At 48.5% G+C, this 13846-nt stretch overlaps 1 protein-coding gene across 2 annotated transcripts in view; it reads right to left on the bottom strand.

The window, feature by feature from the left end:
* Positions 1–9568: 9568 nt before the first annotated feature.
* Positions 9569–13846, bottom strand: part of mvk (mevalonate kinase) — an 11087-nt gene continuing 6809 nt past the window's right edge. The window contains exons 8-11 of one of the 2 annotated variants that reach the window (XM_035526573.1): positions 12442–12561; positions 12007–12160; positions 11541–11654; positions 9569–10229 (exon numbers count right to left, since the gene is read on the bottom strand). In XM_035526573.1, the coding sequence (XP_035382466.1) occupies positions 10078–10229; positions 11541–11654; positions 12007–12160; positions 12442–12561 (540 nt within the window). In that variant the 3' untranslated portion in view covers positions 9569–10077. The remainder of the gene's footprint in view (positions 10230–11540; positions 11655–12006; positions 12161–12441; positions 12562–13846) is intronic. The other variant, XM_035526574.1, reaches the window with a different exon arrangement.

The following is a 13846-nucleotide window of genomic DNA, read 5'->3' as shown; positions in this document are numbered from 1 at the left end:
GTCAGGACCCCAACACTCCAGAACCCTGAAGTTTCAGAGCCATTAAATTCCAGAACCCTGAAGCATCCTAAAATCTCAGCAGTTTCAAAGACAGAACCCTCATTCTCAACTCTCAAGAGAAACTACAAATCAGTTCCTAAGGACCAAAACTCTCCACTTGACCTTTATAACTAACACGTCCACACTGGTCTCAGAGCAGCAGAACGGCCCACCGCCTGCTGGCATGCTTCAGTCGCTCTGTGTGTGCATAGCGGTGACCTCAATGCCAATCAGCGTCATGGAAACACCCCGGAGAGGATTCTGGATGCTTAACAGTGCTATGTGTTAGCCTGGGGCAGGAACCCACTGAGCTAACACCCATATGGCAGTGAATTAGACAAGAGGGGAAAACACACACACACACACACACACACACACACACACACACACACACACACGCATACATACACATACCCAAAAAAACACAAACACGTGCACACACACACACACACACACACACACACACACACACACACACACACACACACATGCATACATACATACCCAAAAAACCACAAACATGCACACACAAACACGCATGCACACACACACACACACACACACGCATACATACACATAGCCACAAAAACACAAACGCGCACACACACACACGCATACATACACATACCCAAAAAAACACAAACATGCACACACAGGCACGCACACACACACAAACACGCATACATACACATACCCACAAAAACACAAACACGCGCACACACACACACACACATGCATACACATAGCCACAAAAACACGCACACGCGCGCGCGCACACACACACACACACACACACAGCTAATAAGGAGGCACCTGAATAACACCGGCTGGGTTCTGAGCTGGGATTGAAAGGCAGGAGCCCGTTGAGCGTGACAGCAGGCTGTCCTCGTGCAGACGGAGCAAAGGCGCGTTAAGTCTGCATAATTGAGCCCGCTAATGTGGGAGAACGGATGCGCCGAGTAACACTAATGATCGCTCTGGAAACCTAAACCAGGGCCTCACAGCTACGGCAGAGCCACGCTGATGAAGAGGCCGATAAGGAGTGGCGCTCTGCTTACCCAAACCCGCCAAAGGGCGCGACCGTGGGCACGTCACAATTGAGACCATTTACACTTGGGAAACCAGCCATAAGGAGAGAGAGGCTCACAGCTGTGGAGAAACACTGTGGAGCATCCTGGAAAATGTCCTGTCGAACATCCCGTCAAATGTCCTGCATGCACAGCCAATCACAGAAGAGCTGAGGACTCGCGGTACACCTAGAGCCAGAGCCCTAGTGAGAGCGATCGAAGCATCGTTACGTTTCCACAGCAGTTTCTAGCAGGCAAGGGAACTCGCTAAGAGCAGTGCTCTGTCAGAGGCACTAAACCTCAAACGCGAGGTCAGAATGGTTTCGTGCTGACTGTTCTGCGAGAGGGAGCCGCCGTGTCTCCGCTCTCTGTTGAAGTTCACATTCGCACTCGGAATTCCGAGCGTGTGAACTCTCACTGGCTGCCGGGCCTTGAAAGGAATAAAGAACCGTGAGCCCAGCTGTCAGAACACTGCCCGTCAAAACGCTGCGGCGTCTGCTGTGATGTCACTCCGCCTCCCGGTGCCACTGTGAGGCAGACTCCAGGTGTGTGTGAGTGAGCATGTGTGTGCGTGCAAGCACGTGTGTGAGGGTGTGTGTGCGTGTGAGCGTGTGTGCATGTCCATTTACTCTCTGACTGCAGGACTCTGGGGAGCTGAGCTGAGTAAGTCAGGCCTGACAGAGCAGTGGAGCCTAGGTCTGACACCTAACCTGTCACACACACACACACACACACACACAACATACTGTCACATGTGACAAGGATGGCAGTGAGTGCCTCAAATAGCCTGTGAGGCTGAGAATGCAGTCCAGAAACACGAGGGCTACACCAGCTCTCTCACACACACACACACACACACACACACACACACACACACACACACACACACACACACACACACACACACACACACACACACACACACACACACACACACACACATATATTTGCTGCCCCCCAACATATACTGTTTTCATTCTTTCTGTTTTATTTAAAGATGGACTGGTTCACAGTCCACCTGCACAGAACTTCACAACTGGTTACTCAGAAAAGACATGGACCAGGAAAAAAACAGAGGCAAAAGTGAGGGAGAGAGAGAGAGAGAGAGAGAGAGAGAGAGAGAGAGAGAGAGAGAGAGAGAGTGTGTGTGTGTGTGTGTGTGTGTACGTGCGCTTAGGCCCAGCAAAGCATGACCTTGGGCCTTTAATGTTATAATGCACTAAAAAGGTCAACCAGATTGAATCCACTCCTACATCATTCTGAAACAGTGAATCCACTCACTAAATCATTCTGAAACAGTGAATCCATTCACTAAATCATTTGGAAACAGCTTCTCCACAGCTACAATACTATAGTAATAAATTCAGAACAGGGATATTGTGAGTGAAAGCAGTGTCAAAAAAGAGGCAGTGTGTGTGTGTGTGTGTGTGTGTGTGTGTGTGTGTGAGAGAGAGAGAGAGAGACTAGGAATGCATTGAAAAGCTATATGAAATTATATTAGGATACATTACATTATTAAAAGATCTGTCAATACATCAATTAGATTTTGGCAAAAAAAATTAAATGATGTCATTAAACATATACATTTATATGGCAGTCAGGTACAGGATTCAATATCAAAAACACCCTTTATAGGACACAAATCCCACAGAAAGTTTCATTTGGAATGTTGTAATGATATCCTAAAAGTAAATCTGGCATGCAGAGCAGAACTGGGTGAATTTCCTTCTCTCCCCATGTTAAAAAAACAAAAAACAAAAAAACTTTTAAATTCCATTCACAAGCAGACTCCAATCACCAGGAGGTACATCTGAATAAACACCTCCACCCACAGCCATCAAAGAAAAACACCACCTTCACAATACAAGTCCTTTCAACCTCATAAACCCACATCTCAAAATGACACACAAAACCCACCAAAATGAATACATTAATTGGAGCAATGAATATATTCAATACATTAAAACATTCATAAATTAGACTGTTATATACTATCGAATGGAGAATACATTTTAGCAGATTATTTTATTAAAATTAAAAGTCCATAAGATTTGGTGTCCATAACCTGGAGACAGAAACACATGAAGAAAGACTGGAAGCCCAGGGAAGAACAGACACAGTCAGGGCAGCTCAGGAGAAACAGACTGTTGTTAATTACAATTAATGCCAATAAAGCAATATGAATTTGAACATTTGCGAGAGAGACAGACAGAGATTGAGAGACAGAGCAGGAGAGAAACAGAGAGAGAGGGGTATATAGTGTATATACTGTATATTTACAGGGTATATAGTGTATATACTATATACGTACAGGGTATATACTGTATATACTGTATACCTACAGGGTATATAGTATATACTGCAGTTTACTGCTCTATTTTTCATCCGTGTTTGTGTATTTGTTACTTCTGTTTCTGTAAATGCTTTGGCAGTACAATATGATTTTGTCATGCCTGTAAAGCTCATTTAAACTGAAATTGAAACATTTGAGCGAGAGAGAGAGAGAGAGAGAGAGAGAGAGAGAGAGAGAATGCGGCTGAGGTGGTGGAAGGCATGAGTCGTGAGTTGGGGAGCTGCTCCTCTCCTCTCTCCTCTCCGAGAGCATGACATTGCCAAAGGGAAGAAGAAGTGGGGTGTTATCATTCTGTGCCACTCACACTCCCCCCCCCCACCCGCCCATCAGGCCTGCCTTATGTTCCTGCCAGGAGGGGAGACCCAGGGGCTTATGGGCTGTGTCAAGGCCACTCGTACCACTAGGAGCGGGGCGGGGGGTGGGGTGGGGTGTTCTACATCTCCCTCTGCATCGGTGGGCGGAGGGTGGGGGAAAGGGTATGATCTCTGTCTGAGGAGTCAGGGAGTGAGAGAGAGGTGCGTTAGAGGGTCTGGATATGTCAGCGTCAGAGGTGGGGGTGTGGACAAGGGTCGGAGGTGTGGGTACGGGTGGTGGTGGAGGTGGAGGTGGAAGTAGGGGGTGCTGTCCTCGGCTACTGCGCCCGTATCCGCAGCAAGACATTTTCTGCTCGTTATGGATCATAATCATCTCATTTCATATCTCCACCTCACCTGCCACACACACACAAATTAATCCAAGGTGACTCCCTGTCATGCATTAAATGGCTCCGGCTCACGCATGCTCACGTATGCGCGCGCACACACACACACACACAGGGATATTAATATAGATGACTGCAACTGATGTAGTGGAGGTCAAGTGCTGGTTGGGGGCTCTAGCAAAGGGCTCACCAGGGACGTTCCACTGTTACCAGGTTACAGGTTCAACTGCGCCCCCTCCACCCTCTGCTTCCTCTCCACCCGCGGCCCCCAGAGCGGGCGACAGGAGCGACAGAGAGAGAGAGAGAGAGAGAGAGAGAGAGAGAGAGAGAGAGAGAGAGAGAGAGAGGGTAAGAGCCAGCCAGATGCCTGAACACTCAACAAGCGGTGCAATCAGGATGAGAGGGGGAAATTATACACATTCCCCTACTGATGAGTACACAAATCTAAAACTCAGGGGAAGGAGGGAGGTGGAGAGAGAGATAGAGAGAGAGAGAGAGAGAGAGAGAGAGAGAGAGAGAGAGTGCGTGTGCAGGATCACCTGAAATATCATCTGGGAATCTGAAGTCTTCATCTGATCAGAAGAGGCAAAAATCACTCCTGGAATATGGTATTTCTTTATTATTTCTTCCCCATTTTCACAGTCAGGAGAGTTGTGGGAAATGATTGCTAATCTATGCAAAGAAGCAATCAGGAGCTCATGCATAATGCATGAGCAAGGGAAACCCCCCCCCCACCCCCCCACCCCCCCCCACAAAAACCCCGCACCGATTCAGGACTGCTTTCAGGTCATCAGATGCTAATCGGGGGGAGGCGGTCGCACCTGGGCAAAGGATGTGATGGGAGGGGTTGGACTGGACGGATAGCAGCCGGACGCAATAAGGGACGAAAACGGAAGAACACGGAAACACAGCCCGCACCTCTGAATGTGCGACAGTTACAACTATAGCAGCGCAGCGGGCGAATTCTTAATGCGAATGACAACGGATTACGGGGGGTGTGAATTATAAAAGTGATTTATTAAGGATTTTCTGTGCGTGAACTAGAAATCTGAATCATGAAAGCTCATAATGTGCGCGAATTGTCATATTTTAATATCAAGCCTGCCCGCCTCGGAAGACGACGCGAGCGGAATTTGCGGCTAATAAAATTTGAGGCCGCGCGCGCGGGTGCGCGGGTGCCCGTCTCAGACGCGTGACCAGCGCGAGATTATCCCGGAGCACATTCGGATCACTTAAATCCGTCTGATTCGGCTTTCGCATCCCAGCCGAGCCCATTTACCCGTAACTATTTTACCCGGTCCTATTTTGGGGAGCGGCGGAACCGAGCCAGTCGTCCTTATTCCGCGCGCAATTACGTTTGAATTTCGATTGCGTTCCGCGGATCGCGCGGTTTTAAAAGCGCGCGGAAGGGAAACATCGCGGCCACGTTGATTGAATTATAATAATTTGATCTGAAACTAAGCCGCGTGTCAAGCAGGTGCGCAGGCAGGACGGGGTGAACTGAGTGAATGCCGACGGCGATGGCCCGAATTGGGACGATACCAAAACACTCAAAAGGATCTTGGACTGCAGTCTTTATTTTCATAATTTTTCTCAAAAGAGGCGCACTCCATGGTGTCCGCTTGGAAGATTCAACTTTGGATTCTTACATTTGTGCCCAAATAGGGAAGACGGGGTTCAGAAAGGCGCATGTGCTTACACCCCGCACATCAGGAATTAGTTCAGTGTCTAAAAGGTACTTACCCACTCACACACACCCTTTTAAAACATACTTTTGTTAGACCGGTTATCGAAAATGTACACATGCATCTTGAAAACACACACTGACTTCTGTGAATGCTACTCTGAAAGATTCCTCCATAGACTGCTGCTCTAATGGGGTCAGCTGAGCTCAGCTTTTACTGCCCAATCACTCACTCACTCACTCACTCCTGACCCTGACCTCTGAGGCGACTCCTATTCAGTAGGGTCAGTAGTCAGAACAGGGTCAGAGGTCATAGTCTCTTGCGCTAGACTGCAGTAGAATCTGTTCAACGACGTGAACACAAAAAGCCCGTGCCATCCTACGGAAGCGCACAAAGACTCATCCCCCGGACCACTTCCCCAAAATGGGGGACTTAAAACTGGCTTCTGACTATGAATACCGATACGAGCAACTGGTTTCTAGCCACAGGGTGATGTTTAAAAATGGACTACAAGAAGCAAAACCGTCAAATTAGGGAAGTAAAATTCTCTTCCATGTGTGCAAGACAGTAACCCTAACTCGCTAAGACTCGGCTGCAAACAACAAGCAGTACAAATGTGGCAGGTACTAAATAAGAGGAGATGAATCATGATCAGTCTGTCTGCCATCGGAGGAATGTTTCCTGGTTAAGGTGGTATTTTTGTTGGCAGTTTGAGCTTGTTTGGCCTGTAGCCACACACACACACACACACACACACACACACACACACACACACACACACACACACACACACACACACACACACACACACACCACCCTGCTGCAGTAAGACCCCCCCCCCCCCCCCAACATACAACCTGGAGAGGGAGTTTGCTCCTAAAAACCTGCATGGCACTGACCCAGACACTACCCAATACATCAACAACACATTAACCCAGGACACACACACACACACACACACACACACACACACACACACACACACACACACACACACACACACACACACACACACACACACACACACACACACACACACACACCTGTTAGCATGTGTGTGTGTGTTTGTGTGTGTGTGTGATGGAAGGACGTACTGCCTGCATGCTTTTAGCTCTTAATCTGCTTGTGTGGGAATCTCAGTAGTCAGACTCAGGCATGACCACATGAGCCACGAAGAAAACTCACTCACACACACACACACACACACACACACACACACACACACACTCACACTCACACTCACACTCACACACTCACACACACACACACACACACACACACTCACACACACACACACACACACACACACACACACACACACACGCAACCATTACACTCCTCCCAATAGCAGAGTGGAAAATAAAACTTTATCCTTTATTCTATTCTTCCTTAAATGGCATATTTCTAGTATCAAGCACCAACCCAAAGCCATCATCCATGTAACACGGTGAAATAAAGTGACTTTGGTTCTGATTCTTTACATCGACTCCCTTCACCCACATCTCTGCCTCCCGTCCGCCGGCTACCGGAGCGCTAAACATCCAGGCCATTACTTTGTGTGAGCCTCCTTAATTCAAAACCAGAGAAGCACGAGGGAGGGGGGAACACACACACACACACACACGCACACACACACGCGCACACACACACCCCTTTTTTGGTTTCCATTCTGCGTCTGCGGCGGAGCCTTGCTACCGTACACCCTTGACCCCATTTCCTGGCTGCCTCTGTTATCTGGAATAATGTCAGAACATCTTTACAATCTATTCATCTGAACAGAGAGAAGCTTTTTCTGACATTGATAAACCCCCCCCCCCCCCCCAAAAAAAACATCTGTGCCTCACAGGGAGGGAGGGAAATAAAGAGAGAGAGAGAGAGAGAGAGAGAGAGAGAGAGAGAGAGAGAAGGCAGTTGTGAATTTTAAGTTCTTTCCCTCCATCTCTCTTCTCATCAACGCAATTTAAATTGAAAAGTGGTAATTAAATTCCAGCAGGATATGGGTTTTTTTTTTATTTCATTTTTTTTTTTGGAAGTGGAAAGCGAGTTGGGTGGTGCGGGATTGACGTAGCAACGGCAGAGGCGATGGGGGAGTGGGCTGAGGCGGATTTCGGGGGTGTTATTGAAGGACACCGAGCATCTCCCCCCCCCCAGAAGCACCCCTCCCCTCTTCATACATGGTACGGCCCGTCTGGCAGTACTACGGCGTTAAAGCCTTCTGACATTTAAAGAAATGAATTAAAACAACAGAAAGAGAGAGTGAATGGGAAAGAGGGAGGGAGAGGAGAAGGGGGGAGAAATCAATTATTCCAGACTTTCCCCCAAATTGACCTTTTCTCTGCCAACATCCACTGCCAGCTGTTTGCTGGCTGAAGTTCAGAACCGCCAACGGGGCTAACCTAACAGCTCCCCTCATCACGAGAGACAGAGAGAGAGAGAAAGAGAGAGAGAGAAAAAAGAAAAAGAATGACAGTTAAAAGGTGAGAGAGTGCAAGAGTGGACTCGGAAATGATTTACTGATTCACTTTCATGGAACTATTTGTTAGCTCAAACAAGAAGTGCATGCCAACCCAGTGGCTGGTGGGATTTGGTAAGGGGAGCGAGAGAGAGAGAGAGAGAGAGAGAGAGAGAGAGGGGGTGGGGGTGGGGGGCTAATCCCGGCCTTCTTGCTCTGCTTAAACCCGGCTTTATCGATCCGTCTCCTCTTCCCTGCGTCACCAGCTCCCGTCCCCACTAATCCTGTTAGAGCATTCCCACACGGAGACCCTCTGTCTGTCTGTCTGTGTGTCTGTCTGTCTGGCTCATTAGGGCACAACTGAGGGCGCCGCGGCGACAGCTGCACCGTCCGGATCGGGTTTGCGCAGGACGGGGCCGGATGAAACATGGCGCCCTTTAAGCTGGGCAGGGACGGGGAACCGAGCTCCGATTTTCCCCCCAAGGCATGCCTCAAAGCGAGACCGCTGATCTGTGGTCAGCAGTATTTCATGCTGTAATGAGCAGAACTAGAGGAGAACCGAGATTCGCTGATCCAGGATCAGCGCTGGGCACTAGAGGTTTTATTGGAAAGCAAGCATTAGTGCAGCAGGAATGACACTATCGACCTGTCTGTGCTGGCGCCCACTTTATTATGGTAATGGAGGGGTTTTTAGTGAAGCATAAAGAGTGGGTGGAGGTGCGGTGGGTGGAGGTACAGTGAATGCGCCAGCTCTGCTCCTCTCTACAGAGTGCCACGCCAGAGGCAGGGGTACGTTTCACTGAGGCAGGGGTACGTTTCACTGAGGCAGGGGTACGTTTCAAAGCTCCTCGCAAAGCCGACAGGGTTTCCCTGAGGATGAGTAGCAACGGGCAAAGACTTTGAGGAGGAAAACTTAGGGAGCGGCAGGGCGGCTCAACAGGGCCTTTCCTCTCACACACACACACTCACGCACACACACACACACACTCACTCACACACTCACACTCACACTCACACACTCACACACATACACACTTACACACCGTGCACTTCACAAATGGACTCTGTTGGTTCCAGTACCAGTCTCTGTCCCTGGTGCAGAGGGACCAGGTGCAGACTCAATGACCAGTGGTGTACTGATGGGCCTCCTGACCAATCAAGTAGTAAAACAAGAGCCTTTTTGTTCTCAGAAGCCCTCAAAACTTGGAGCATGTTTATATATTTGCAATAGACTTTTTTAGACAATTATTTAGCATCATTTAATACAAACAGTTTACTCTTTTGCTTGAAATTTTTATTGTGGAATGGTGGGAGTATGTATTTAAGTGCAGTTTAGCTCAGTAGACATTTGATTTCAAATGACTGTCATGGTTAGTAATCGTTATCAAGACTCTGCCGCCATCTACTGGTCAACGTGTGTCAAAGCTTGATGGAGGGTCCAGTATAAACTTTATCCAGATTTTAATATGACATACAGTATATTTATAAATTTGTTATCCCTGTTAACCAAAGCCTTTGAGCATTCAGTGAAACAGGGTGAAATATCCCTCTTATTCAGGGACATGCTCCTCTAAGAAACAGACGTCTTCAGAGAACGTCTCCAGACGTGTCTCAGCACCCATATTTTTGTACTGCCTCCCGTAGATGAGCCGCGCTCAGTGATGGGGTTACCGGGACTGTAACGCCGTCAGAGTCACATATGGGTCCCAGCGCTGCCTTCGCTCCATGTCACCAGGGTCAATTTCTCCTTATCGTACCTTTAATGTCCGCGTTGGGGGAGCTCAGTGGCTGGTGAGGACGTCGAGGACGCCCTGAGGCAGTGAGGTGGCGCAGTGCAGCAGGACCCCCGGCCCCCCGATGCTCGTCTCCCAGCACTCGAAGCCCGCTTCCCTCAGCTCCCACACTGCCTCCTGCGCTACCCGCTGGGCCGTCTCTGTGGAAACGGGGACGCAACACACACACCTCAGACCTCCGCCAGGCTGTAGCTTTGCACTGACCTTTAATTAAAAACAATCACTCTCCAGTGTTATCGGTGTGTGCATACCTAGCTCGGAGTGTTTCTTAAAAGTGTCACTTAATTAGTTAATTAATTAATCGATTGATTAATGACACGTGATGTGTAATGTATGAGGCAAACACAAGTGCACCTTTAAAGATCATAACGTTTGACTTTATCCAAACCTACATGTTCAACCTTACTATGACATTATTAGAAAAGGCACACAGTTGGTGGGGAGAAGGGCTGTCTTCAGACCTTCCGCATATCCACCTGTTTGTCTTACAACAGGAGAGAAGTGGACCACACCAGTCTCAGTCTCTCACCTATACTGCCACATCGCTGCTCTATCTATCTATCTATGGAGGGAGGGGGAGAGAGAGAGAGAATCAGGACGTTTCAGATGTCCTTCACTAGCTCTGTCGCTGTCATTACCAACCATGACTGTGACATGCGCTCATGCACACAGACACACACACAGTTTCCCACTCAACACCTGTGTCTGACAGCAGAGTGATCAACACCTTGTTTTCCACCCTCTTAACCACAGTGGAACTACTGAAATGACAACTAGAATGTGTGTGTGCCCGTATGCGTGTGTAAGAGTATGTGTGTGTGCATGCGTGAGTGTTCTTGACAGTGTGCATGTGGGCCTGAGCCTGTGGACCTCACAGACCACAAGACAAAGGGAAGCAGTAAGGTTTTTTTTAAAGTTACCATATGTAATCCTCGTGATCCCACTATTCCAGGCCCCTCCCCCTCAGCCCGCTGTTCCAGGCCCCTCCCCCTCAGCCTGCTGTTCCAGGCCCCTCCCCCTCAGCTCGCTGTTCCAGGCCCCTCCCCCTCAGCCCTTAGGCATGGCTATGCCAATGTCTCTGAGGGAGCGATGCTGCTCTCCAGATGCTGAGGCAGATTCAAACTGACAGTAACTGCATGGGCCTTCCACAGGGACAGGACAACGAGACAAAGATGAGAAAGGTGGACACAGTCAGCATTGTGTGCTTAGGGAGAGAGAGAGAGAGAGAGAGAGAGAGATAGAGATGTCATCACAGAGAGCTGCATTTAAACTTAATGAGGTGTGTTCTGAAATGCCAGCGGAGCGCACAGAGCTCGTATGTCTCTCGCAGGCTCCCGCGGTCTTGCTGCGTCTCTCCCTGCACCGCTCTGCCGCGCTCCGAACTTCTGACGCGCTTACGCTTCCGCCCGCTACCGCCTTCAGGCATAAACAAAGCGAGAACTCGCGCTCACCCGACAGCCCGTTAGCCCCGTTAGGCGCGAGCGGCGAACCCCATCCGTTTCCCACAGTAGTGCTCGCCCCACGGAGGAGCGCTAGCAGAAGTGCTAACCACAGTGCTTCAATCCCTGGTGTTTTCCACCAAATACCACACACACACACACACACACACACACACACACACACAAATGTAATTACATCTGAGTAATTGTCCGGCACAAGATATTGTGCTTGTCTGATAGTTACAGAAAAGAATAGCTACCGATGTCATTCAAGAAGCATGTCACTGTAAATAACATGTATATGCAACAGTTATGATAAATACTGAATACGGGTTTATAAACTATTATATACTATTTATATATTGTAATAAATAGTAAGTGAGTTCTAAAGTAAGTTCTAAATATGAGGTAAGGTGTGTAGTAGGTGGTGTTACCTGATGTTGCAGTACAGGTGTGTGGTGGGGGTGGGTGGTGTTACCTGGCCGGAGCAGGGTGATGCCACAGCCTCCTCCGCCCGCACCAGTCAGCTTGCTGTGCAGGCCGTGGGCGAGCGTGAGGCGGCACAGGGTGTCCAGGGCCGGGTGACCCACACCCATCACGCTCAGGTGGTGCTGGTTGATGTCCATCAGCTCCTAGGAAAGGAAAACACAAGCACAGGGGGAGACACGCGAGCCGTTTTAGAAAGTATATGTTTCCCTTAACTATATATTTACTTCATAAAAGTTACATGGTACCATCTCCATTAACTAAATATTATCTTATAGCTCTAAAGATGTACAGTCCAGATGGGATCACACTACTGAAGCTTTGACTCTTCCTTGGCTGGCCCAGTACGTTGTTACAGAGTGGGGTACGCCGGTACTGCGTATGATGCGCCTCTACCGTGTGTCGTGGTGACGGCACGCATCTCTACCTCCAGGGTGTCGTACTGTTGGGCTGAAGCCCCTGCCGTGGCCATCTCCCGGAGGGTGAGCTCACAGGTCCGAGACACAGCGTCCACCGACTCCAACACCGGCACCATTATAGAAGGGAACTGCAGCACGAGGAAAGACTTAACAACGATGTACACAGCAGCTTTACACAACTGTATCTACACAACAGTCTCATAACCACACACACACACACACACACACACACACACACACACACACACACAGCAGCTTTACACAACTGTATCTACACAACAGCCCCAGACAACCACACACGCCAGCTTTACACAACTGTATCTACACAACAGTCTCATAACCACACACACACACACACACACACACACACACAGCAGCTTTACACAACTGTATCTACACAACAGCCCCAGACAACCACACACGCACACGCCAGCTTTACACAACTGTATCTACACAACAGCCTCAAACCACACACACACAGCAGCTTTACACAGCTGTATCTACACATCAGCCCCAGACAACCACACACGCCAGCTTTACACAGCTGTATCTACACAACAGCCCCAAACCACACACACACACACACAGCAGCTTTACACAGCTGTATCTACACAACAGCCCCAAACCACACACACACACACGCCAGCTTTACACAACAGTATCTACATAACCATGTATACACACAACCATATACTCACATACTAACTACACATAAATATATATAGCTGACGCTTTTATCCAAAAAGGGCCCAACAGTGGCAACTTGGCAGCAACTATACTATCATACTGTCACGTCCGCAGGCCTGAGCATTACCCGTTGTCATGGTAACCAAATCACTTCCGGGTTTTCATTCGTCTCCATGGTTCCCTGTCTCCGCCCCTTTCACGCCAGCTGTTCCTAGTTTGTCCCTGATTGCAGTGTTATAAAATCCCCGTCCCGACGTAGCTTGTTTGTTGGTCGTTGTCTCTCACGATTTCTGGACAGATCCCGTTTGTTCTGTGTTTAGTTACCTTTGCTGCATCTTGCTTTCCTTGTTTACTTCTGTATCTTCGTCGTCTATATTGTTTGTTCACCTTATGTAGCTCGGTTCTGTGTTGTTCCCGTTTGCCTTTATGCTCACCGTTGTTTTATTATTGTTGTTCTCCGTTAGTCTTTCCTTAATGTTTTATTCCCTTGTTGCCCATTTCTTGCCATCACCGTTATCATATTATTTTTCTGTTAGTCTGTTTGTTGTTCTTTCTATTCTGCATTGTTAGTCTGTGTCGGTTATTAAACGTATTAATTTGTTTAGTCTGTTCAGTCAGTTTGGTTCGTTATGGCGTCGTCACTTCGCACGTGTTTGCTCCCCACCCCCTCCCGTGTTACACATACACTGTGAAAAAGTCTTAGCCCACCATTAGATTTGTTGTTTT

This window comes from Electrophorus electricus, chromosome 5 (genome assembly GCF_013358815.1).
Source record: "Electrophorus electricus isolate fEleEle1 chromosome 5, fEleEle1.pri, whole genome shotgun sequence".
NCBI classification, from domain to species: domain Eukaryota; kingdom Metazoa; phylum Chordata; class Actinopteri; order Gymnotiformes; family Gymnotidae; genus Electrophorus; species Electrophorus electricus.
This window is presented reverse-complemented; position numbering and strand designations above follow the sequence as displayed.